Consider the following 27,701-nt stretch of genomic DNA (forward strand, 5'->3'; position numbering starts at 1 on the left):
TGTGTGTGTGTGTGTGTGTGTGTGTGTGTGTGTGTGTGTGTGTGTGTGTGTTCGGGTCATCGGACTGTGGTTGACTCCAGATACACAATGATGTGGCTCTCCAAGCCCACTCAGAGTCGTAAAAACACGCACATATACACACAAAACACGTATTTTAAATTGTAATTATTCATTAAGCAGCTTGATATATGACTTGTACTTTTACAGTGATGCTGCTTGTTGACTTGTGACGCACATGTAAAGTGTGTCTGAGTTTTTTTTTATTTTTTTGAAGGATAAAGATTCATCCTTTGTTTTATTCATTTAAAACTGCCTGTCGTCAGGCTTGCCAGGATAACAGTGGCAGATTTGCAGCTTCACAATTCAGTATTTTCTGAAACAATAGCTACTCGAAGTAAACAAAAGCAGTCTTTGTATTTCAAGCCAACAAAAAGGGATTTTCTTGATTGAAATTAGGTTTGAAATTTATGACAGTGGACATTTAGCCATGGCCGATGGCCGACCACGGCTCGATGAAACAGGGAATATCAAGAAATAGCAGATTTTATTAACTTCAGCTTTGGCTAATGATGGGAAGCTAGCTCAAACCTTAAGATCAGGCTATGTTATAGGGCATAGACTGCAGAAGGACATAGACCAGGGGTTTGAGGAGTAAAGTAAACAGTGGAGGTACTTACACCTGCATTTTCCCAACACCCACAAGGGGCAACACCTCTGGTTGCAAAAGACAATGTTATTACTATTTATTGTGTTTTGTCTGATTCAAGCTGATGTTGCCATCCCTATATTGGTATTTTGGATGTGATAAATGAGGGGCGGATCCTACTGTGAAACCATATGTATGAGGACATCCTGGATAATCCTCCTTTCTGAAACTTGTGGCCAAATTTTCCAAAATTGATTTCATGTATATTATTCTATAAGACCCAAATAAGCAATTAAGAGCATTAAGTCATCAGGGAAGTGCTTAAAGCAGTCAGGTCTGAGGTCGGTTTTCACTTCTATGGAGCCAGAACTGTTTGTAGTCACAGGTATTTTGGCCTCCTTTAACAAATAAGAGGAATCCAAGTTTAAGGCTTTTTACCCTCCCGCGCTGTTCGCCGTATTGGGTGGCAGATCTCCGCCAGCGTAATCGATCAGCTACAGCTCCTTCGGCCTCACCCCATGCTATGTCTTAGGTGTGTAAATCATCAACGAAAGTCCTTCGCTATGTTGTACGGGGGCGGTCTGGTTTGCTTGGGCAGTCTTGGGCAGTTAGCGCGGGAGTTGGCGTAAAATGTGACCTCCAAAGTGCATACATTGCTCAGTCACAATGTCACAGAGGGGACGTGTGGCAGTCCAGTGGTGGACGTCTTAATTCGTGACATGGTCTTGGTAAGAGACCTGCAAGATCCGTCTTAGCCATCGATGTTGGGCCTCATTGAGTCTATTGGGGATTTTGGCTGATGTTTTCCACGACTCACGAGCTTTAAGGCACTCGGCTTTAATTTTCTTACTGGTATCTACATTTAAAATGACCAGTAAATGATCATTTAAAAAGTAAAAAAGAGTCAAGACTTTTAGTACTTAAATGCAGTACTTTAATCTGTTGCATTCCCACCATCTTCTTTATGAGACAGGACAGCTGAGGTGCTGCTGCCACATCAAATATTTGGTAAGCCGTTTTTTTTAACATTAACAAACATGAAACATGGTGAAAAAGATTTTTGATTAAAGCGCACCACTTTTAAAGACACATGGACGCAATATATGTGGAAAGGTCTTTTAAAATTACCCACACAGAATGAAAGAAGTCTGTATTTTTAAGATAGTTGAGATAATAAAGCATGTTTTCTTTGATTTTATGGTCAGCAGCTCAACTCTTGGATCTGACCTCTGCAACAAGTGGCTTTCTTTATTTAAATTAAATTTGTAACCCTACAATAACAACTCAACTAAGTAATACTAACAGGTGTTGGAAAACTAGCATTCTGGGTTTAAAAGGCTAAAGAAGAAGAACAACACACTTAAAACTGTCCTCTTACATAGAGAAAGCATCTTATATAGGTGGCTATTATCATAAAACACAGACCCTAATGTGACTGATATGTGCTGCACTTGTTTCCTAACCTTTCCTGTGCTATTTACAGTTAATGGTCCTGCAGGGTGCAGACTGGGAACTTGTTTCTCCTGGAGGAGGGGAGGGTTATGTAATAGGTGACAGGAGGTGATGAAAAATGTGAAAATTTCAAATGTGATACTGAAAGGAAAACAATATTCATAATGCTTTTACTAATATCGTTGAAACAGATCGTGTGTGAGCTGTGTTTCGGCGGTCTGATGTAAGGAAAAGGAGGAACTGGAAATATAGTGATCATTAACAACATCATTTCTTCACTTTCCTTAAGAATAAAGGAAAGAAGTACGTCCTAGAAATAAAACACCTCTGCACCCCGGAAAAACCTGTCACCCGTCAGCCAACAGTGTGTGTGTGTGTGTGTGCGCGCATCTCCAACTTGTTAGAGAAAGGGTGTTTCACTGAGTGGGAATGCCTGGTAGGATGTGTAGGCCCAGGTTGCCATAGCAACCATCTGCTGCTACGCTCGCAAGCGTTCGCCGGCAGCCCACACAGTGTGACATCCAGCAGCAAGCCAGTCTTACAGAGAAAGTAACACTGTGACTGAAAGCTTACATTAAAGAGCCAAAAATAAGCAAACACAAAAAATCCCAAAAAACAGTGAATTAGTTTCACTTCACGTCCACGTAAAGGTGAATCTGTTTAGAAAGTGTAAGTGCAATAAATTCTTTAGGAATGCTGCTATAGTGGTGACAGAAGGAGGAGAGGTGTGCAGCATGTGAAACACAGCAGACTTTGGCAGATTATAGAAGGAACAGAAGGATGTAAAGCTGCTTTAAATGTTCAGGATTTGTGAAGTTTGGTAAAGGATGAGGATGGTTAAAGCCGCTCACAGGCAGGCAGCAGGTAAAAGTCAGAGTGTGGTGCGGGCCTAAAGGAGCTGCAGTGTCATCGCTAGGGCCATTGAGTTTAAAAAAAAAACATGGCAGGAAACTGGTGGTGTTTCTTCCACAAAGCTCAGGAATGGATTGCTAATATGTTCTAATTGAGACCATGAATAATTTATCAAGAAAAAAATTGGCTCACCACTTCAATCTCTTGACTTTCTCTTGTTTAATAATTCTATCTATCTCAAGCAAGTACAGCTTTACAGCACACTATAAAATATGCAAAAAATAAAAATGTATGCACTCTGCATAAATCACACACACAGCACGACATAAATAACACTTTGCTGAGACTTTATGTGGGCTTTCTGACAAATCTAATACAACTCTTGCGAGGGGGCTGGCGGAGGGGTTGGGGCGAAATAAAAGTCTTCAATCCAGAAAACACACGATGGTCATACACAGGAAATCAGTTTGTGCGACAAACAATCCAAATGAGGGGCAGGCAAAAGTCAAGCCATATTTCAACAGAAATCATTAATAATCTAACAGGTGGCAAGCAAACAGCTAGAGGCTTATATACTCCACGGAAGCTGATGACTAATTGGAAACAGGTGTTGCAGACTAAACACAGGTCACACTAATGAGGGCAAACCATTAGACAGGAAGTACAACTGACAACAGTGTAAACATACTGACACTGATTAGGTTTTGGAGGACTTGGGTATAAAAGCTAACACCACTCTAACACCATGCAGTTATTGACATTTAACACTATTTTATATATTCATAATATATTCTTCTGAACTATAATTAACAACTTAGTCTGTTCTACTCAAGTGAAGTGTTATAGTTTGTCTGGTGTTACATTAAAAGTGTCCCATCAGCAGTGTTGGAGCCTAGCTTAATGCTAAGCTAGCAGCTGGACCACACAGATGATTCTTGAGTCATGCTAGCTTTTGGTGGGGAAGGGCCACACCATGTGAATAACTTGTTATTATTATTGTTATTGTATGCCCATGCGACAGTATTGTTTGGCCTGTTCATGAAACTGGAATGATAAAATGCTTTTATAAGGTGTGGTAGGTGCATAAATGCTAACAATAGGTTGTTTTAGCCCATTGGTAGGTGGTTGCTAGGTAACATGATGCTGTTTATAATTCATCATGAACAATTCAGTTTTTGTGGACATATGTGAGATGTTTTTGTTGTGGAATAAAAACGATACCACACCTCATTAAAAACATGTTAGGTACATAAAAGCTAAAAACTGGTCATTTATTCGTTTGTTGCCAGGCAATGTAGTGACATCATAATATATTATGTGTAATTCAACTGTTGTGGGTATAAATATTACATTAATGCTGTGTAATTAACGTGATATCAAACCTTTCTAAAACGTACTAGATCCTTAAATGCCACTAATAGGTCATTTTGCCTGTTGCTAGGCAACATGATGATATCATAATATCTGATATGGATAAAAACTTGGTGGCCTAAGATGTGCCTGTGTGCCAAATTTGGTTGATTCTTGATGTTGTGGGACTTCATAAGCAAATAGATTATTGTTATCATTATTATCAGTAGTAGTCTAACATGTGTTTACTTTTCTTAATAGAGCCTAAAATGGTTCATGACTATTTAATAAAACTAAAGTAAAGACATTTCAAAGCTTTTCCCTTGGTACAAAATGCTAACAACAGCAATTAAAATATGAAACCTAATCACTTTTTACGGGGGCAGAGAGTAAACACATACATCCATCCTCCTACCTTTATCAGGGTCACAGGGGTTGGAGTCTAGCCTGTCTAGAAGAGGTATACACTGGACAGGTTTCCAGTCTGTCACTGGACTGTGAAAGACAGATTATTTATGAACAATTTGTTAATTAATTAACCTAACCACCCTAACTACTACCTCCACACAGAAAGGATCTGGCCACATGATGAATTTGATCCCAGGACATCCCCGCTGTGTGGAAACAGTGCTAACCTCCTTGGTACTGTGCTGCTGTATCACAATCTGCTTCTTTAAACTTCTGTCCTTAAAAAAAAAATCATGATTTGAAGTTTGAAATTTGAAATATTTGACAGGAACAGCTTGTCTGATTTGTTTTTTTCTCTGGTTGCATCTGTCTTGCAGATGCAGGAGGTGGGCAGTTCCCAGCGAGGCTCTCAGCGGGCCTTCAGCGTCCTGGATCGTTTGCTGCTCACACATCCTGTGTGGCTGCAGCTGTCACTCAACCAAGAAGCTGCCCTCTACATCCTGCTCAGAGAACCTGTCGGGGTGAGGAACTATCAATCATATTACTCATACTATTTAATCAGGTAAAACAATAATGAATAATCTTTTGTGCATACCAATGAACTGGATGGTTACATATGTAACTAAAAAAGCAGGATTTTGTAAAATCTTACGTGGATATGATTCCTGGCTCTCCCTGCTTTAGCTTCATATTTACTGAGGGTGGTCTAAATGTCCTCATCTAATTAACATCATCATCTAAGTACCACCAATCAACCTATTCATGCCAACTGCAATTCTCCACTAATTAAAATGAAATGTGTTTGATTGAAAACCATGAAAATTAACCTTAATCATGAAGTGGACATCAGCTCCTAGACCTGAGAAAACTAAAAAAAATGTTCTGTTCTTATTTTCGGTGATTTTTTTTTTGTGCTTACAGACATTTCTAGTGCGCAAATGCAGCTCTACCCAGAGGAAGGTGCTGTGTTTGAGGGTGACAGCGGACAGAAGTGCCTCCTCTGTTAAGGAGTGCTTCATCTGTGAGGAGGACTCCAGTGAGTATAAAACAAGCTAAATTATCAGCCAACTGCAGTTGAAGCAATACACATAACACTCAACACATCCACAGCTGCCAAGTCAGGCTGAGTGAGATCAGGGGCGAGGGGATGTGGGGGAGAGGGCTTGTGTTGGAGTACAGCAGGGTTGGACTCTTATTTTTTAGAAATTACCTACACAGCCACTAAGTTGTCATCTTTGTACCTCTAAAAAAAGACCATGTCAGGCTTGTTTTTACGTCTTTTTAGATGTGCACAAATGAAATTAACTGATAATTATTTCATCATATCACATGTAATATTCAAAATTAGCCTTTTTATAAAACATAATGATCTGTTGTGAGGGCCTGGGGCAGGTGGAGGTATGCACTGGAAAGAAGGGGAATGAAAGACTAAAAAACAAGAGAGAATACAGAGGGAGACAGGTGGAAACGTGAACATGCAAGGAGCAGAGGACGTAAAGATGGAGGAGTTTAAATATACCCAAAGCAACAGAAAAAGCAATAGGAGAGTGAAGGGAGGGGTGGAGGGAGACGAGTGTCTTGGTGATTTGTGACAGAAGGATAGCAGCAAGAGTAAGAGGGAAGGTTTACAACAAGATGTATGGTTTGGAGACAGTGGCACTGACAAAAGCACAGGAAGCAGAGTTGAAAATGTTAAGATAGACAAGCACGAGACGGTTTGGATGTGTGCTGAAGAAGGATAGTGTACAATGTTGAATATAGAGCTGCTGGACAGGAGGAAAAGAGGAAGACCTCAGAGGAGGTTCATGGCTGTAGTGAAGAAGGACATGTTTGAAGTTGGTGTGACAGAATATTGGGTTAGGGTGAGATGGAGCTAAAAAAAAATTGAAGTAGGGACCCGTAATGGAGCAGAAAGGTGGTACAATGATACAAATCATTGCTACTTCAAAAACTTCAAACTTCAAAAAGCAATAAACGAGAAAACTTTTTACTTTACACATCAATCTGTTAAAAAGAGCAAAACAAATGGCTTTACAGAGGATGGCTGCACTGCTCTCTGAGATGCTCGAATGGATCATGCTGCTGTTGAATGCAGCAGATATTCAATAAACTCAGAGAAAAGTTCATTAAATAAATCCAATAATCAAATAAATCAATAAAACAAAGTAAACTTTAGTTTCTGTTAAAGGCTTGTCAGAAATGGATTACATGTATTACTGGTGAAGGTCAAACCTGCTACAAACTCATCACAGTGATTTTCTGCTCTCTTGTAGGAATTTCAATGTGTAATAGATGAAAAATGTAGAGTCGAGTAAACGAGGCAAAACTCAACATCCACGAAAGTCGATCTGTGATGTTGGTGAAGTTTGGCGAAGTGTGCATCCACTAACTAAACGAACTAAACTGCAGTCTGGTGCTTTCTGTGATGTTGGTGTTCAGACTGTCGAGAGAAAGCCTGTTTAACATGGATTACTTTTCATAAAGGCTTCTTTTCGTGGCTTCCTCTTAATTGGAGCGAGATTTGTTTTGACAGCATGAGAGTGTGAGACAGACTGAAAACAGGTGTCTCATGTCAAAAGTGTGAGAGTTGACAACCCAGTCAGCGTTTGTGGCGCAGTGCAGCTCAGACACTCTCTCGGTGAAGTGATGTGGACCGGAGAGGATGGGTCCTCCAGATTTTTTTTTGCAACTGGCACATTTCCTGTTAAAGCTGAACAAGTGTCCCACTGCTCCCATTAGCTGTCAATCAAACTCTGTCTGTGTATAACCAGCGTTCGCCTTGGAGAGCTCAGCACTCAGCTTCCCTGACTTGTGTCGACTGGTGGCCTTCTACTGTATCAGCAGGTAATAATATTATAACTGATAATAAATCTCAATCATTCTTCTTGCTAACATTCAACCTCACTGGCCTATGCAGAGTCCTCACTTCACTATGGATGGCCGAATGCCCAAATCTTCTTAAGAGAAGTGGCAGATCTCCCCTAATGCCTTTGCACCTAAATGGGAGCAAAGTCTTTGCACGCTGGGTCCTAAATCTTCTTCTGCATCTTGATGCCCACTGGTTTTTAAAACCAGTTTTATTCCCGTAATTTTTAGCTGTCCACAGACTTCCTTGCATGTAGTAAAATTGACTGTGTCTAGTTTTAACTTTCTGATCTCACATATCGTCAAACTTGAACTTTTCTTTTTCTTTGATCTGCAGGGATGTGTTGCCTTTGCCTCTGCAGCTACCTGATGCCATCGTTAGAGCGTCAACACACAGGCAGCTGGAGGCCATCTCACACATGGGACAAGGTCGGTCACTGGTGGCCTCTTTAAAAAATAAACTGCAGCAGCAGGTACATTCGCTTGCTCCAAATAATAAGTGTTACTTAACGTAGATCAGCATTTTTGGGTCAGCCTGTCTAATTGTCTAAATTGCCTAAATACTTCAGCCCAACAGAGCTGCTACCATAAGGTATTTCCTATTTGTCCTACTCTCTCATAATTCACTAACCAGAGGTGGGGGTGGGGCTGTTGAGGGTTTTTTCCCCCTTTAACACTGAACCTAAATGAGATTTAAGGACTTTAAAGATGTGTTCAGGACGAGATCGCTGACAGAAAACCAAAGTTTGAGAGAATGAGAGAGTAAAGTAATAGCTGACTAAAGTGGTGGCTGCCAGCTTGCGTCTATTTTTAAATGCGCGGCATGCTTCTGTAGTGCAGTGGGGTGTGACTTCATTGCGAAAAGTGATAACCAGACTCTTTCTCATCATGCTTCTCCAAAATCAGTCTGCTTCTGGATCAGCTTGCAGTAAAAAAACACAGGTTAATGTTGTGTGTTGTGCTGTGTATTGTTTTAGTTTTCAAGCAGGTGAAACATTAAAAAATGGGAACGCTGTTTAAACACTTGTAAAATAAAGTACAATAAAGACTTACTCAAATATTTAAGTTATCTCCCCTCTCCTGGTTTTTCAATTAGACTTCTGGAGTTCACCGAGTGCTTCAGACATCCAAAATGGACCGATGGAGCCAGTTGCATCCACCAGTCAGGCCCAGACTGGGGTCCAGGACCGATGTCCCCTGCTGTCAAGGGGCACACAAGGCAAACTGTGCTTCATTAACCCGCTCTTTCTGCAGCTGGAGGTTTGCAAGGTTAGTTGCTTAGAAGCTTTCTCTGAGACCTTTCAAGGACACCCGTTGGTGCTTTTCTGGCCTCTACAAGTGCTCTAAATCGAAGCGTCCCTGCAACTGATAAATAACTACACCCTGCACTTTACTCTTATAGATAATCACTTATAGAAAAATAAACAGTTCATCAATCTACCCTTGAATCCATTTCCTCCCTTTTTACAGCAGCAACAGCTCACAAACCACAGTGCCTCCAATAAACGGCACCGCTTCAAGCGCAGCATGCGGCTCCGGCTCTCTGAGTCCTCCATGAATCTGTCCCTCGAGGGGGTTGGTTCCTACTCACCTCCCCTTTCAGTTGAGCAACCTGGTGGGTCAGAAAGGCTGAACAAGACCAACGACAACCCACAGAGGAGAGTTCACGCCGGTGCAGGCGTCCTGAGGAGAACTCCTGCTGTTTCACCTGGATCTGCTGAGGAGGATGACCTGATGTCTGTCTATGTGCCACAAGTAATAAGAGTCAGGATCTTTATTTGCACGTCAAAGCATGCTTATACTGATACGGATATGTGAGCACACCTCCTTTCTGTCTTGATTTATAGTAAATATGTCGCTTTTCACATCATGCAATAACTTCTCCTCTCTTCAAGACATCTCCCAAGGTGGAGGAGCCTCCGAAGCCCCAGCCGTCTGGCCCAGCTGAGGAGCCAGGCATCGAGGTGGCACTTCTGGCCATGGAGCGCCGCCCGGCTCCATCTTTGGCTGAGCTCGACAGCAGCAGTTCCTTCAGCAGTATGGATGAGGACCATGACTCAGACACGGAACCTGAAAGCATGTCCCAAACCCAAATGCACGCCTACCATCGCCCGCCACTCTTGCGCTCTCGAGGTCGCGGCGGGCTGCACCGCATGAGCGAGGCATTTGTGTGCTTCTTTGCACCAGACAAGCGGCTCACCCGGCTGGTGGAAGAGCTGTCCAGAGACAGGCGCTCAATCTTCGGGGGTATCATTCAGGACTTCCTCCTAGAGCAGAGAGAGGTGCTCAAATCCCTGACGTCTTCGCCTTCGGCATCGTCCTCATCACGCGTGACCTCCGTGCAGCTTCTGCAGGGTCTGCGCCTCTTTCTGTCCCAGGCAAAGTGTTGCCTGCTGGACAGCGGAGAGCTGGAGCCTCCCATTGAAACCCTGGTGCCAGAGAACGAGAAGGGTAAGCAAATGCAAACATAATTAACATGCAAATACACTCTGATATGAAACACGGTGCATTTAAAACATAGTTTGATCTGTGTTTTTGAAATTTCTCTAAGCTGGAGCTGGAGCAGGTTTATTAGCAGAATCTTATTCCATTGAGGAACATTTAGTTTTTACTTTGTTACACAAATTAAAATAACTGGAATTCAACATGAAGTATTTTTTAGTTCAGTTTCCTCCTGAGGGTGTTTTGTGGTGTCCTGATGGTTGCTTTGAGTGGCCTCTGTGGATCCGAATTGTTTTGAGCTCATTGCACAGATTGAATGTTGTTGTAGAGAATTTGAGGTGAAGTCAGTTCTCATAGTTCGAGCTGAAGACGTGAGCATTGTCCTGCTGGACTTGCTCTTACCATGGTGGGGTATTCCTAGTCGCACGATCTGATATCGTCATGTTGGTGTTGTTCCCAGATCAACATAGTAAATGTTGTTCCAGGATCAACATTGCAAGTGACCAATCAGAATGTTGTGACATCATACTTTTGCGACTTCGGGAAAAACTGCCGTAAAACAAAAAACTGTACTTAAGCTGCGAGAAACCGCCTCTGTCCGCCGATCAACGGACCTTGACCCTGACCCTTTAATAAACAGTAAGCAGAATTGATATTGTCCTTGCAACATTGGAATTTCATAAATGCACGAATGGCTTGGCGCGCCAAAGAATAACGTCACAACAATGTGATTGGTCACTTGCAATGTTGATCCTGGAACAAAATAGTAAATGTTGTTCCAGGAACAACACCAAAACGACGATATCAGATCATCCATTCCTAGTCTGCTAGACCTGTGCCATTTTTTTCTATTATCTGGATTCACTTATTCTTACACTGGTGATCAGGATAAGCAATCACACGAAGGTCGTTATCAGCTCAATGAGTTAAACCAGGCTTTATCAATCTAGCTACAAGTGTGTTCACAGGAACGGGTTGGTGTTGGCAGCATCCTGCTGATCATAATCATGGATAACAGTGCAGGCAGCAGAGTGGAGGATTTTTACGAAGGAAGATAAAACTACAATATTACAAAAAAACATATGAAGAGGTTACACACACAATATGGGCTGAAAGTGACACAGCTGCTACAGACAAATCAGCCATGTGTGTGTGTGTGTGAGAGAGATAGAGGACAAACTCTGTACGGTAGTTTAGGATTAAAAGTAAGTAAAGAGTGACAATATTCACAAAGTTTAATCTATTTAAAGACACGAAGGAGAGCCCGTCTGCGTGGGTTAACAGACTTCTCAATATCACAACTTTATCACCTGCTGCTCCAAAGGGGTTTAATGTTCTCTGAGCAAGTAAAGAAAAAATGCGGCATGAATTTGATATAAAGTCCACAAGTATACATCCGTTTCCCATTTCAGAATCATATCTTGATGCTTATAGAGCAATAAAATTGATGAAAAATTGTAGTCAGTTTTAAAAGAAAGAGTCTAAGAATCTGTATCAGTTACTGAAACACAGAGACTTCACGCTCTATTAAAAAACTTTAAACCCTCCAACTGTCCACAAACAGAGGTCTGAAGGATCTTCCAGGAACGGTGATGCTATTTTCCAGAGAACTGATTGGCTGTGATTTCATACATGATGATCCCCCATGTGGAGATAAAGCCACACACCCTGATTAGAAGAGGGCCTCAAAAACTCACAAAACATCCATATAAAGGCTAAATTTCCTTTTAGTGAGATGATCAGTGTTATCCATTCAACTGTGAGTCTTTTCAGTGCTGTAGTTGGTACTGCACTGCTGGTCCTCTGCTTCTATAGTGCGGTCATTTTGTCAATAATCTGATTGGTGTGGATGATCCTCCCCACCCCTCCCCCCTGGCAGCCCCGCTCTGACAGGACTGTTCAATCCTTTCACTTCCTTAACATGTATCTTCAAAAGCGCTTCACACCTCAAAGCAAAACTAAACAGTTAAACATGATTGTACGACATTCAGTATCTTTCAGTTTGAGCCACAGAGGAGCTCAAAGTAAGTTTGCTTCGCCGAGGGAAGGATTCGATCAAATTTAGCTGACTGTGCTGGATCACAGTCTGAGCACAATATCCTCACCACCCTTTCTCATATGAATGCTTGATTGGTTTATCACATTTAAAAAAGGAGGCGATGGTGAGTGCACCGAGGGACCGAGGAGAGATAGAAATGTGTAAAACAAAGCAAAAAAACCAACAAACTGTACTATTAGAAAACAGTGATTCAATAGACACTGTGCCAGAGGATGCAGGTCTGTGGAAACATACAGCCTTTTCTGATAAATGGTGGGCTGCTCGGGCTCCAGTGAAAGGCACTGTCAACACAAAGTAGTTTGCGTAGGGGGCGATTGGGGGGGGTAGAGTCTCATTCAGTGGAGCTCATATTGTCTCTGGTATTTAGAAAATAGCATTAGGAAAGCCCGGCCCGACGCGTCTGCACTCACATCCATAGCATTCAAAGCGGGACTCGTCTCATTATTGTAAAGACATCGCAGGGTGTTACTCTGGAAGCATTCTAGTTAGATCTTTTGACACGCTCCTCTGCGTAGGTTTGGTCGTGTTTGGACTGCTTTGTGTGTGGCCGAGCGTCTGCGCTCGCAGGTGCGTGTGCTTGTGTGTAAATGTGTGATGACGGATGGTTGCCTGGCTTCAGAGGCTTCAGGGGAGAGCGGTCGGCCGTTGCCTTCCGTCCTCCCTTTCCTTCCTTCCTTCCTGCGCTGCGATTTTGATTTATCTCGCTTTGCGTCGGTGGGAGGCATTTGCATTTTTTTTTCTCCCCCTCGTTTATCATAAAAAGATATCACAGTCCCACGCTCACTTGAAGAGCAGCACGATTCAGAGGAGGGTGGGAGGGAGAGATCGAAATAGGCAGGTTACTTTGAAAATGTAATCAGTTACTGAACTGTGAGTAACAACTCAAAAAATAAAAGGGAAAAAAGAGAGAAAAGAAAAAGTCAGCTTTTTTTCTGTACCTGGGTTGTAATCACATTACATGTAATCTATTACTCTCCAGAGCTGTGTGTGTGAGAGAGAGAGAGATGGAGCAGAGAGGGAGGTGGATAAACAGAGACTAGAGGGTGGGAATGATTGATCACAAGGGGGAGTGCTATAGTGAGGTAGATGGGGGAGATGTTCAAGGATTATGCAGCAGGGAAACATGAAGCATGGAGAGGAGGGAGTGGAGGATATTGATGATGAGTGGAAAAACAGTGTGCACTGGAGAATTGTTACCCACTTAGTCAGGACTGCCCACTGACTGCAGGAGAACCACCGAGTGTGTGTTTTTTACACGTGTAAGGGAAGGCTCGCATGTGAACCGTTACATGTACACGAGTTCACTGTTGTCACCCCAAAACAAAATGAAAAACAAAACAAAAAAATAAACACACTCCTGAGCTTTTCAGAGGATGAGAAAATGTCATTTCTGATTACATGATCAGGGAGGTTTAAACGGGTCGTTTAACATTTGCAGAAATATGCTCGTTTCTTCATTGGAGGCAGGTTTTAAAGCGTGTTTTATCTTTAGGGGAATGTAAGTGAGGACCTGCTGAACAGAAAGCTAAGGTTTACCCTTATTTCAGTTCTGTGACATCTGTGAAGCACTTCTCTAAGAATTGTGGGTAAGCAGGCGAGACTAGAGCGAGGAGGGAGCCAGGTTTGTGCAAGCGAGGTGGAAAATTGGCTGGGAGATACAAAGGAGTTCCCAGAAAAACTAACAAAGATGAGAAAGTATAGCTTATGCCTGCTGCTAGTTAGAGCCACTATTGTAGTTTCTGGGATCCCTAGTTTATGTAATGAATACACAGTATTGCCAGAAGTATTCATTCACCCATCCAAATCATTGTTCAAATTAAATCCATGACCACAGGTGTTTAAAATCGAACACCTAGACCTGCAGACTGCTTCTACAAGCCGTGATAGGACGTCGCCTGTGCAACCAGTCCAGTTAATAAATTTCCTCACTGCTGTTAGTGGTATTATAAGTGGAAGCGATTGGGAACGACAGCAACTGAGCCATGAAGTAGTAGTCAAAGGTTCAGTCGCACAGGAACGCGTAATGCTTCAGCACATCAACATGTCCAACATTTTGGACAATTAAATGTCCCCAACCTTGGCAGCAGTTTGGGGATGTCCCCTTCCTGTTCCAACATGACTTTGCGCCAGTACACAAAACAAGGTCCATAAAGACATGAATGAATGAGTGTGCTTTGACAGAACTTGACTGACTTGCACAGAGTCCTGACCTCAGCCCCAAAAAACACCTTTGGGATGAATTAGATTGGAGACTGAGAGCCAGGCCTTCTCGTCCAACATCAGTGTCTGACCTCACAAATGTTCTTCTGGAAGAATGTTTAAAAATTCCCACAAACACTCCTAAACCATGTGGAAAGACTTCCCAGAAGAGCTGAAACTGTTATAGCTGCGATGGGTGGGTGGACATCATTTTGAAGAAGGTATTATTATTAACCCTAGAACACTATCGCTGGGTGATTTACACCCGAGAAAATACATTTACATGATTTCTCACTCCTGCAGCTGTTTGCGTGTCGAGGAGTCTGTGCCATCACCAGGGAAGTCTCAAATGTCCCAGGAATGGGTGGACCAAAGACCAGCTTTCCAGAGTCATTATTTTGTTTTAGGAGTTTTATTTTTCATTTTGTTAGACATGGCACAGTTGAAAGTAAAAGAAGACCACTCTAATTTGTCATGTGTTGTCATATTTTGATATATTTGATTACTTTTCATTGGTTATATTATACCGGGTAAAAATCACCCGGCATTAGTGATCGTGTTACTATTTATAGCGATAGTGTTCTAGGGTTAATTATAATGATACTATGCAATCAAAACTGCCAGGATGTTTGCCATAAATTGTGGAAACTTGTTTCTGCCACTAAAAAGACTCAAAAATTCGACTAAAACTGAAGTTTCAATTTTGAGATAATAACTAAAAAATTTTGATTTAGCTCTACCTGCTAATAATTTGTAACTTTCAATGATGGAAATAAGCGTTCACAATAAATTGTCAGAAGGTTGTAGATCGCCTTTTGTTTGTTTGTTTTTTTAATCTTTTTTACACGGTATCTCACCACCTTCAGTCTTCCCAGGCTTTAACACGCCCAAAGCGATGAGAGATGATCGAAATGACAGTCTAGACATTTTTTTCTTGGAGCAGTTATGTGCTGCTGTAACTATGTCTTGACTAAGAATAGCAGGCACAAATCCCAGTCTCAGTCTGCAGCCAGAGGAGGACTGCTGATCACTTTGATTTGTGTTACCTTGAAACGATTCCTGTGTCTCTGCAAAGGTTTGTGCTCTGAGAAAAGGGTTAATGGAAAAACTGTGCCGGGAGGTGAACTGCAGGGAGGGTCGCTTTCAGGTTAATGTGACCATGCAAAATAGGAGCTGTTTCTACAAACACTCACTCTGCACTACAGCAGAAGAGTTTGAACAACATTTCGCTCAGCAATAATCTCCCGAATCCAAAGCACATCTGATTTTATATGATGTGAGGCAAAACAGAAAGCACACAGTCAAGTACAGTACGCTCTGTAAGTAATGTGTGTTAGTAGTTAAACCTTTTAAGGCTGTAATTTGTGTTTCTGTGGATCGCTCCATTAAGCGTACTTTGTCAGATCCATTGCTATCTGAATTATTATTTTCCTCTAAATGAAGGTTCTAAATAAATAATCTAAATATTAATTTGAAACCAGACAATGGGACTTGACACGTCGTGGGCGAGATCATTAAAAAAAATCAAGCCAATGTTATTTGTTGGAATTTTTTTTATGTATTTTCATATATTTGTCTGTTTTCTGAAGGTAATTTTACTTCATGTGCACTTTATCGCAGGTCACTGGATGATGGCTGAGTATTTGAGAGCAGTAATCGTTAAAATAAATGTAGATAAAATGTTACGGTCCCTAATGGTCCCCCGCCCCCCACTTAGACATTTCCAGGATTTTGTAAATGGAGTGGCAGTGGGCTGGGATGCAGAGCCAGCCGTGGGGTCTCATGGGAAATCAGGAACAAATACTAAACCGAACCACTTGAAAATTGGTTAAAATTTCAGCAAGGTTAATGAGGTCATTATTTTAATTGATTTCATTAATCCATTAGCATCAGGATTGTTACTGCGCTGCAGCATGGGTGTTGATACCGTACAGGGAGGCAGCACTGAAGCACAAGACTCAGGTGTGAAGTAAAAAAAGTTCTTCTATTGACTAGTGAGCATAAAGAACAGTGTCTCAAATATGCTTTCTTTTAAGTTCACTTTTGCAACGTTTATTTTACTGAACTGTGGTTTTATCTTGCTTGTTGTGCAAAGCACATTTACTTTTAACCTTGTGGCTTTTAAATGTGCCATAGAAAACAACTGACATTGGGCATTTATCTAGAAATATTAAATTGAATAAATTATAACATTTAAAGCTCATATACAGCCCTGCCTTTGCAGATTTATTGTGTGAAAAGTGAAACTGCATGAGAATTTAAACACAGTCTTGTGATGAATAGTTGTTTTGCAAAGTGGAAAAAAGAATTTAGATATTTAACCTAAGTAACAGTTATAATCCCATTTAACTAGCTTAATAGTTCAAATATATGTAAAGTACCTAAAGTAAATGTACTAATGATGTTTTGGGGTTATAATTATTGATTTACTGATGTGTGAATCTCTTTAATTTGCAAAATAAGAAGTAACGAAAGCTTTAAAAACAAATGGCGTATGAAGTGGAATAATTGCATTCCAAGTATAGAATACATGGAAATATTTAAATGTAGTACAAGTACATTAAATCTATGTGAAGTACTTGAGTAAATGTACTCAGTTACATTCCTACTAGTCCTATCTGTGCTCTCATCCAGTGGTATCAGGAACTACAAGATTAACATTCCTCTGGTTTGAAGGTGCTGCTTTGGTGGTGGGGGAATCACATTTTGAGGGTGGGCTGGTGCCCACCCATGCCCACCTTCTAGACACGCCTCTGCAGAAGACCAAACCACAATATAGGAGGGAGAGCCAATTTTTTAATTGTATTTTTATTGTTTAACCCTAGAACACTATCGCTATAAATAGTAACACGATCACTAATGCCGGGTGATTTTTACCCGGTATAATATAACCAATGAAAAGTAATCAAATATATCAAAATATGACAACACATGACAAATTAGAGTGGTCTTCTTTTACTTTCAACTGTGCCATGTCTAACAAAATGAAAAATAAAACTCCTAAAACAAAATAATGACTCTGGAAAGCTGGTGTTTGGTCCACCCATTCCTGGGACATTTGAGACTTCCCTGGTGATGGCACAGACTCCTCGACACGCAAACAGCTGCAGGAGTGAGAAATCATGTAAATGTATTTTCTCGGGTGTAAATCACCCAGCGATAGTGTTCTAGGGTTAAATATAAAATTACCTGAAGAATTTTGAGGGGTTGTTGTTATATTTATAGTTATATTTACAGTGATGCACAGTGGAACAACACTGTTCCTCACCCAAAAAGGTGATTACGTCATTTGGAAGAAGGTGCGGCCCCAAGATCCTCTTCTAGAGACGTACCTTTGTTTTAATTTCCATGGGTGCTTCTCAAAATGCAGGACAGAATAAAAACTGGAAAAAAAGCTTTTCTTCTGCTTTTTCTTAATTTAAAAGGAATTTCATGCATTATGAAAAGTGTTGCTGCAGACCTTTCTGTGTCAGTATTTCCCAGTTGCACAAAACACAAAAATTAGTTCTCTTCCTTCCTTGTGCATCAGTTTGTCAGAATAAATGCTGGTTTTCCCGAATAACAAGCCCCTCCCCTTTTTCGCAGACCTGGCGTTGGAGCGCTCCATGTTCTCCTGTGTGCTCAGGCCTCTGAGGTCCCACCTCGAGAAAGCCCTGGTCGCTTTGCACAATCAGGACGGCTCCACCCAGCGTCTCACCCAGAACCTGCTCCGGCTGAAAGGGGACGCCACCATGGAAAGGCTCGGTGTTCGGACGGGCGTTCCAGACAGCCGAGAGGTGGAGAGGGTGAAGCAGAAACTGGTCCTGATGCAGCGGACGCACTCGCCCATCGACAAGGTGCTGCTGCTGCTCCAAGTGTGCAAGTGTGTGCACAAGGCCATGGGGTCCTTACACGGTGAGACTGCTGGATGCTGCACAGACAGAAACACAGGTAGCCAGAGATGGAGTCACTTCAGCTGGAGTTTTATGTGGATTTGTGATGTTTTTAGTTAAAGATCAGGTTTGAGACTGGAGACTTTTCACTTTCTGTGGCGTTTACAGATAAAGGGCTTTGTCGCTGCTGCTTGTGATCCTGGCTGTAAAAAAAAAAAAAAAGAAAGACGAAAAAAATGAAGGTCAGGCGTCTCTGCAGAGCCATTCTTCACTGTCAAAACCTTCACATTTCAAACTGTATCTGTGTGGGCAGCAGCACAACCTGCTTGCTTTTGTACACTTGTTTATTTGGTACAATGTTCATTTCAAGCTGTCAGAAAGAACGATGACAGCCTCTTCTTTTCCTTTCCTTCTCTTAATATATATGCAGGACAGGAAGTTAGCTGGGACGACTTCCTGCCGTCGTTGTCTTATGTGATCGTGGAGTGTAACAAGCCTCACATCCTCATAGAGGTGGAGTACATGATGGAGCTGCTGGAGCCCTCATGGCTCGGAGGAGAGGGTAGGTCCTAAACTGTGGCATCGGTCGCACCGCAACACTGTATCAGGTTGTCCCAGGATATCTTTGGTACAACAGCCATCATTAAACCTCTGTTACTGTGCAGCGCAGGAGCAGCTATCACAATAGTTTTGTTACATTTGCTGTCTTTGTTTTGGGACAGCACAGTGCATAACTGAGTTAGGTTATTTTTAATCACCGTCTGTAATAGCCAGACAACATAAACATTTGATGATATAACAATCAAAAGTAATTTATGGGCCAAAGGCCAAATAGGACCAAATTACTTCTCAGGTGCTTTTGATTCCTCTGAGTTTGGGGGTCAACCATCCAAAGCAATAAACAATGCACGAGAGAGATAAAAAAGAGAGTGTAGGTAGGGTGGCGGGGATGGAGACAAGTCTCAGGGGTGATTTATGACAGAAGGATGGCAGCATGAGTGAAGGTTTACAAAATGGGAGTGAGATCTGCTGTGATGTATGTTTTGGAGACGGTGGTACTGACAAAAAAGACAGGAGACCGAGCTGGAGATGAAATGAGTAGATCAGAGCGACGGCGCAGGTTGAGCAGTTTGGAGAGAAAGTTAGAGAAACAAGGGTCAGAGGGTTTGGACATGTGCAGAGGAGGAAGAGTGGATATATTTGACAAAGGATGTTGAAGGTGGAGCTGCCAGGCAGGAGGAGAAGAGGAAGAGCACAGAGGAGATTCATGGGTGTAGTGAATGAGGAGTGTTGGTGTGACGGAGGAGGATAGGGTGAGATGGAGGCAGATGACCCGCCGCAGCATCTCGTAAAGGAAGCAGCTGAAAGAGGAAGAAGAAATCAAATTGTATCCAGACTGGAATATTTTTAAGTGCAACCTTAAACTGTTTTTAAAAAGGTCATTCACAAGTGATTTGGTGTTTTTTTGTTGTGTGAAGCTTTTCTTATGTGTTTTTATGTTTATATGGTGGCAATGCAAATTACTCTAACGAACACTGTGCTGTTGGACTTCTACTAATACTACATACCTATTCCCATATAAAGAAAAGTGACTTTAATGAATAAATTCGATTAGTAGAAATAAAACACTGATGCAAAACTTTTGTAGATACTTGGATGTATTTGATAATCAAAAATCGTCAGGGATGCAGGAGAGAGGACACAAGTGTGAAAACGGCAAAGGAAGACAAACAGGAATTAAAACCAGAAGAGACACACACAAAAAGCTAACCTTTCAATCTAAAACAGGAAGTTAAAGATGAAAAACTAACAAAAGACAGAGAGAAGGAACACAGGTAACAGCAAAATAAAAAGAACAGATATTATGAAGGTTTATGACAGCTAGTTAATTTTTTTTTCCTGGTTTCAAAAATACACATTTTCAGATATTACCACAAATCTGCGTTTGATGATTCACATTTTACTCGCTTTTTGTCTTAAAATTGCACTGACTGTTCATAATCTACTCTGTCTTATTTGTATTTTGGTAGCTATTACTACATTATTATTATATTATTATCCTCTATTATTAATTCGTACCTCTGACTTACACAGGAAGAGTGTAGGAAGTGAATTTAGGAAGTAAATAACAAAAAAAGAAAAATCTCTTGAAAGCAGAACATGGCAGTGAAGTTTAAGACAATCTTTTTAAGGACAGAGTAGGAGGAAGTACTATGTGATGCAAGATTTAGTCCTGTTTTTACACTCTTTTTCCCTCCTACACCTTTTTCGCCTACAGGTGGCTACTACCTGACCAGCGTGTACGCCAGCCTGCGTCTGATCCAGAGCCTGGACAAGGAGCAGCCGTTCTCGGGCTGCCTGACGCCAGAGGTCCAAGAAGCGCTGAAAGAGTGGAGCTGCAGACGGAGCCGAGAGGCCCAGAGACAGAAAGAGAATCAGCAGAGCCAAGTAGGCGCCGCCTGCTTCGATTGTAGCAGTGCACAAGCCCTAGTAGCATTACATGTGGGTTTGTTGTGGAGTAATGTAGTATACAGCCTTCACACAAACCTCTCTTGTGTGAAATGGTGATTTATGTGTGGACAGCTGCTTATTATGCAGTGAGACAACTCTAATGGGATATTTTGGCCCGTGTGGACGACTTAACGGCAGAAACGGTTTAAAGACACGAAACTAAATCTTACAGGTGGATGAATGACGATCAAAAGAAAAACAAACACATGTGAGGCGGATGTCTTATTTTTTTCTTTCTTTAATCTGTTTTTCTACATGAAGGTTATTACAAACGCAGGGAATTGGATTAAACTGATAATATGGATAAAGAAACTAATGCTAATCAGTAGCTTTGCAGAAATCTCCTTACAGTTTTGAGCTTTCTTGGATAACTCTGGTCAAGCCTGTAAAAGTGTGGCTTTTATTCCATTTTTCTTGGACTGGCTCCATAATGTAGTGGTTTGCACGTTTGCCCAACAAGCAGAAGATCTCTGGTTTGATCCCAGGAGGAGATGCAAATCCCTTTGAGGTTGAATCAGTAGGGGCATCTGGCATAAAGAAAATGTGCCAAATTAAACACGCAGAGCTACCCTGCTGTGGCACCCTGTTGGGAATTAGGGAGCAGCCAAAGTAAGCTTTTATTTTATTCTATACTTCTTGGCAGATTTTCTCAGCCTGATGGGATGCAAGGCGTCTATTCAGACCTCTCGACTGATGTTTTGTGGCGTTTAAGTCTGGGATTTGATGGGGTCACTTAGCGACAGGCAGAGAGCTGCTTTGAGGCCACTCCAGAGTGGCTGTTTGGTTATTAGCTTCAAGTCACTGTCATGCTAAAAAGGTGAACCGTCGCCTGTTTGTCAGGTGGTTTATCTCCGTCTCTCTGCTCTGATCAGTCTGCCTTTCCCTCAGATTGATGCTATTTCCAAGCAGTGCCTGGCGTTTCCTGGACATCCACCATTTCACACACGCTGACACTCCAACGGATGGATTCAAGGGGGTTTTAGGGGTGTCAGCACGGGGTTTGGTATCTTAACCAAGGATACTTAGACATGTGGCCTGGAGCAGTCAGAGATTAACCCATTGACCTTCTGATTGGACCTGCTGTAACACCTGAGCTACAGCTGCCCAGTGTAAGAAGCAAAGCATCAGACTTGGGTATTAAACAGTCTATCCCCTGCGCGCTCACCAGCACGTCTTAGATTGTAAGAAAGAGGAAGTAATTGTAGGAGCTGCTTGAAGTAAGATAAGATAAGATAACCTTTATTAGTCCCACACGTGGGAAATTTGTTTTGTCACAGCAGGAAGTGGACAGTGCAAAAGTTATGAGGCAAAAATTAGAATACAATAAGAATAAATACAGTACACAACTGTACAGAATAGAATAAAATAAAATACTATATACAGTAGAATAAAATAAAATAAATATACAATAAGATAAAAATAGAATACAAATACAAATACTATATACAACTGAGTAAAAATACAACGATGACAGAAAGGATTATTGCACTTAGTATTATTGCATATGTATGGATGTGTGTGCTTGATCAGTTAAAGTCTTTGTTGTGGAGTCTGACAGCAGTGGGGAGGAAAGACCTGCGAAATCTCTCCGTCCCACACCGTGGGTGCCGCAGTCTCCCACTGAAGGAGCTGCTCAGTGCTGTCACAGTCTGCTGCATGGGGTGGGAGATGTTGTCCAACAGGGATGACAGCTTAGCCGCCGTTCTCCTGTCACTCACCACCTCCACTGGGTCCAGAGGGCATCCTAGAACAGAGCTGGCCCTTCGGATCACCCTGTTCAGTCTCTTCCTGTCCCCAGCAGAGATGCTGCCGCCCCAGCAGACCACGCCATAAAAGATAGCAGAAGCCACAACAGAGTCATAGAAGGTCTTCAGGAGTGGGCCCTCCACTCCAAACGACCTGAGTCTCCGCAGCAGGTACAGCCTGCTCTGCCCTTTCCTGTAGAGGGCGTCTGAGTTATGAGTCCAGTCCAGTCTATTGTTCAGATGAACACCAAGGTACCTGTAGCTGTCCACAGCCTCAATGTCCATACCTTGGATGTTCAGTGGTTGCAGTGGAGAATGCTTGTGCCTGCGGAAGTCTACCACCAGTTCCTTGGTTTTATTGGCGTTGATCTGGAGGTAGTTCAGCTGGCACCAGTCCACAAAGTCTTGGGTCAGACCTCTGTACTCCTTGTCGTCCCCATCAGTGATGAGGCCGACTATTGCAGAGTCATCAGAGAACTTCTGCAGGAAGCACTGGGTGGAATTGTGGGAGAAGTCTGCAGTGTAGATGGTGAAGAGGAACGGAAAAGTCTAATTCGCAGCAAGGATGTGGACATTTTATGTCCTGCATCCTGCACGCTCAGTCTTGCTGCTATTTCCAGGTTTAAGAAGACATCGGAGGACAACTATCTCCTGTCCCAATCTTTTTCTCTAAATGTTTTTTGGGGTTATAAGGCTCATCAGAACAGAATATCTATCCATCAAGGTTCCAGTTCAGGATGCTCGGACTGCAGGGCTAACACAGAGAGACAGACAGCTATTCACATTCACACCTATGGGCAACTTAGAATCATCACTTACGTTAACCCCACTAACTGCATCTCTTTGGACTGTGGGAGGAAGCCAGAGTACCCGGAGAGAACATGCAAACGCCACACAGGTGGGGTCGAACCCAGTGAGGCAACAGTGCTAATCACCACTCCACCATGCCGCCTATCAGACCAGAACATCTTTTACTCAGATGTTCTCAATCTGCAGGTTTTGTTCTATTTGCAGAGGAGTCTACTTTGGGGTTTTGATTTCACCCCTTCACCAAGAAACTGTGTGTTTGATTTATCAGTTTGGCAGTTTCAGCATAATTACAGAGTTACTAGAAATAGCTTGTTTAGTAAATGTGAATACTTTCTGGATCTACTCTAGCTTATCTCATACAAGGGCCAAGACAAGTGTTTCCATGCAGCTGCAAAGCTTCTGCATGCTGCTTTGACTAGTGCTGGTGTTGGACAGCAGTATAGCTTTAACCATTTTCTGCACGTTTATGGATTAAACACAAAGCTGCACTCAGAAGCAGGCTACCCTGGCTTCGTCTTTGACTGTCAGAGAATAACAAAGCAAATCATCGCTTGATGGCACCAGTTAAAATCTCTTTTCTTCTGGCAGAACAATCAAAGTCTCTCTCGTATCAAACGTGTGGTCTTTGCAGCTTGGAGCGGCCAGCATCTGCTTAGAACTGTCACAGTGCGCTTTGGCACATAAAAATTGCACGAAAGAAGCAAGCGACATCGAAAAAGAGGTGCTAATCCATCCAAAGAGGTCAGATATTACAGCACATTAATTACACTGATGGCAACACAGTGTTGAGCAACATCACACTGTCCTCTATCTGTGACTCTGGCAGGTGGGGTAGAAAAAAAAGGAGCAGTGATCCACATTTGACTCAAAGTTGATTTCGGGCATCACCGCTGAAGCTTCTTGATGAAGTCGGGGACAGAGCTGGAGTTTTTGGAAAGCCGGTTTTTAAATCAGAGGTGAAAGAGCACACCTGGATTTCCCTGTTTTGGTTTTCTGAGTGCAAACACGTTTCAAATTCATTTGGGGGGATTAGTTTTTAGACATTTTTAGAGGTAATCTTCTGATCTGGGGCCGCTGGCTTACGACCGGTCGTGCACTAATGCGCGCTCACACACACACTAACACACACGCACGCTGACTTTTTACCTACACTCTCCTATTATCATCCTGCTGGCCCCACGTTTGTGTAACGGTCCACCAGATGCCATGGAAAACAGGCATTGTCATCCACAACGTTTCTGTCTCGTCACGTGGTTCCTCTCCTGGCTTCAAATAGCCGATCTAACTCACCCGGCAGCCAGATTTTCCACTGACACAGGCGGGGATCAGTGAGCCAAGTGCTATGAAGAAGTGGGCGGTCAGATAACATGAAATTTATTGAGCTGCATCTACCCATCGAAGCAGGCAAACACAATATGCACACGGACAGCGAGGAGCTCAGTGACTCTGTAAGTTCTGATAATGGCTGACCTGTTGATTATATTTGCTACTGACTGCTTTTTCTTTCTTTTTTTCTGCTTCTTTTAAAAGCCACTTATTCGTCTGTGGTGTGTGTGTGTGTGTTGAGGGAGGCAGGCTGGATGGTTTGTCTGTTTGTGTGTTTCCGTGAGCGACAGGGAAGAGGATTCTCCCTGGTTTCTCAAGGTTGGATGTTTGGTAAAAAGGATTATGTCCAGCATGTTTTCACAGTGTGTGTGTGTGTGTGCTTTACAAACAGTTGTGAGGGCGTCTGTAGGTGGTCGAATCTGACATTATGTAATGGCTCAAGTGCCTGAAGAGCAGCGATTGTTGCGATAGACCTGTTAGTTTTGGGTTTGCTCGCTTTTTGCTCTGTGGAAAATGTGAAAAAAGTTTGTGTCTGCTGAGTGGTGGCAGTGGTGGAGGAGAGGGGGGGGGACTTCAGCAGAGCACCAGAGCAGAGCGAGTTTAATGGATGATATTTGAGTTTGGAAGTGGACTCGCTCGAGTGGATTTATGCCGGGAGTTTGTCAGTGAAGCTGTAACATGAAGCAGAGCAGGGGAAAACAGAGCAGTTTCATGAAGATGGCTTTCGCGTGAAGCTCTCGGACCTGCCGGCTGTGTGTGGGAAGCAGGAGCTTTGTTTAAGAGGCATTTTTCTTTCATGAACGTCCTTTTTCTGATTTTTGGTTTTTTTTGGCTCATTTATTGTGGCAGCGTATCAGCCCGTGCTTATACAGTCCTCACTCCTCCTCTGACTCCATCTCTCTCCTCCCCCTCGTTTGCCCTCACTCCATAAGCCTCTTGACCTGTGTTTTGCATAAATACAGTATATATATTCACTCCTTTTCTCTCTCTCCCTCTCTTTCTCTCTTCCTCCCTCCCTCGCTGCCTCCAGAGGTGCGTTCGGATACTGTTCCAGGACGGGGAGCGGAGCGCCGTGCGGACGTTGCAGTGGAGAGCCGGGGAGACGAGCCAGGCCCTGGCGCAGCTGTGTGCCGCCACCTTCGGAGTGTCCGACCCGCAGCAATACACCCTGTACTGGCGCAGCGGCGGCGAGATGAGGGCCCTGCCACCCCAGGCCCAGCCCCAGGACCTGGCCAGCCACAGCGAGGGAGGCCCCTCGCTCTCCTACCTGAGGACCGACCACGACTTCAGCAAGATGCGGCGGCTCACCAGGGGTGGCGCCGTGGACCTGAGCGAGTCGGTGTGTGAGGAGTGAGTGGGAGGCATAGAGGAGGAAGGAGGAAGGAAGGAAGGAAGGAAAGGAAGGAGGAGGAGGAGATGGATGGTGGCTCTTGCTTTCTCTCTCTTGTTCTGTCTCTTTTCTCTCTCCGACGGTGTGTTGTGTCTCGTCGTGGGTCGGGACTTTTTCGTGACAAACTGCAGCCCTTCTCCAGACCAGGAGCAGAGCTTTAAAACAAACAAACAAACAAACAAATGGTAAACTCTTCCCTAAATGGACCGACGTGCAGAACAGAGCAGGACCAACGTAGGGGAGTGTTGCCAAAAAGTTGTACCATGTACCACTCAGTGTGGCTGCTAGTGTAAAGGAGTGTGCTGCTTGTGACAATGGAAAATGTGTAATAAATGGATTTTGGTTGTTATTTGAAACATGAACCCAGAGTTATACCACGAAGCGATTACATCATTAAAAACAAAACAAAAAAAAACATGTGAAGAGGCTCGAATCCAAAGACAAATTCTGTGAGACTACTGTTGCCTGGAAACTAATCACTTCCTGCGAGCGCGCGCCGCAAGAAGGCAAATAGTCCACCGCGGTGATGTAACCCTTCCACTGTATAGTTCTGGGTGAAAATTGGATATTTTATTACTTTTTTGGGGGGGTTTTGCTCCTTTTATGTGTAAATGTCTGCAGATTGATTGCTGGATGGAACTATGCTGTTAAAAGGTGGGGGTACGAGGCTTTCTGTGCCCCCCTCCCTCCCTTCCCCCCACCCCAGTGACAAAAAAGGGGAGATGTGTGATAGCCACGACCAAACCTCAATACCAAAGGGACGAAAAAAGAAGATAAAAGAAAGGCCATCTTGTGACACAACAGCTGTTTGCTTTGAAAGAAATCATGAGGGAAGCTTTAAATCAGCTGTTTATTTTTAGGCTCCCCCACAAAGACTATTTTATTTTTACTTCCTGAAGAGAAAAAAAAAGGAAAGCAAAGAAGAAGAAGAAGCTCTTCTCCCAGCTTGCGTATTCTATTTAATGGTTTTGGCAGGTGGAGTAATGGGCAAGTAGGAGGGAAGTGATAGAAAGGCATCATCTCTCTCTGTTTTTAAACCAAGTGAGGGAAGAAAAAAGACGGAAGCGCATCACATCCACACACCAGGACAACAGATTTTACTGAATGACTCGCGAATGTATTTAAAATCTCTCTCAGTGTTTATTCCTTTTCAGAACTGCATCCGTTTCATGTTTCGATTCACCGCTTTTGAGTTCTACTGTTGGCCGAGCCTGTTTTTCTTTCTTTTTGTTATAAGCGGACTGAGAGGACAGTCTGACCAATAAAACCGGGAGCCTCGCGGCGACTGGTAGAATGTAAATGTGCACGTCGCCAGCCTCTTGGTGACTTCCTGCTGCAAGTCATCACTATCGACTCACTGTTCGACTCAGTGTCGTTATCGATGATCATTATTGTGTGTATTTAAAACTTTGAATAGTTGAATTTGTTGGGTAGATATCGAACCTAAACATGTGGACATTCCAACATTTCTGGAGTTTTTGGATCAGCCGAGTCGGGGGAGGGGAGGAGGTTCAGTTTTGAGATGTGTTTTGAACATTATTGCATGCTTTTTTCATTTTAACGCGAAGGTTCTGCGAATGTGGCGTGCGCGTATGTGTGCGTGTACGTGTGCGTGTATGTGTGCGTGAAGCATGTGTTCATTGTGAGAGCTCACTATTTCTTTTCAGTGTAAAAACACATGACTGTATTTTGTCAGGTAACTCAGTATCGCAATAAAAAAAATTGCAATATCCGTTCGCCGTGTGGTTACGGTGAGTGAAGTGCTGGAGTGGGG

General features: G+C 42.8%; 1 protein-coding gene across 2 annotated transcripts; it reads left to right on the forward strand.

Moving 5' to 3' along the window:
* Positions 1–5,085: 5,085 nt before the first annotated feature.
* On the forward strand, positions 5,086–25,891 carry rin1b (Ras and Rab interactor 1b). 2 transcript variants are annotated; one of them, XM_085350750.1, is made up of 11 exons: positions 5,086–5,229; positions 5,630–5,744; positions 7,480–7,552; positions 7,911–8,002; positions 8,670–8,842; positions 9,044–9,328; positions 9,469–10,024; positions 17,859–18,167; positions 18,576–18,707; positions 20,424–20,593; positions 25,568–25,891. In XM_085350750.1, exons 1-11 carry the CDS (start codon positions 5,086–5,088, stop codon positions 25,889–25,891), a joined length of 2,373 nt encoding a protein of 790 aa, XP_085206876.1. The 2 variants fall into 2 exon arrangements, with proteins under 2 accessions (XP_085206876.1, XP_085206877.1); XM_085350751.1 differs by having other exon boundaries at positions 9,047–9,328.
* The last annotated feature ends 1,810 nt before the right edge of the window (positions 25,892–27,701 follow it).

This window comes from Diplotaxodon limnothrissa, linkage group LG3, assembly GCF_057381915.1.
Source record: "Diplotaxodon limnothrissa isolate DT_005_m linkage group LG3, D_limnothrissa_male_GT1.1, whole genome shotgun sequence".
Taxonomy (NCBI): domain Eukaryota; kingdom Metazoa; phylum Chordata; class Actinopteri; order Cichliformes; family Cichlidae; genus Diplotaxodon; species Diplotaxodon limnothrissa.

Bases quoted from the DNA above. Each gene is read 5' to 3' on its own strand.
- rin1b (XM_085350750.1), top strand. From the start codon at position 5,086: ATGCAGGAGGTGGGCAGTTCCCAGCGAGGCTCTCAGCGGGCCTTCAGC. The intron at 18,168-18,575 runs GTGAGACTGCTG...ATATATATGCAG, and splicing joins GGCCATGGGGTCCTTACACG to GACAGGAAGTTAGCTGGGAC. The intron at 20,594-25,567 runs GTAGGCGCCGCC...CGCTGCCTCCAG, and splicing joins AAGAGAATCAGCAGAGCCAA to AGGTGCGTTCGGATACTGTT.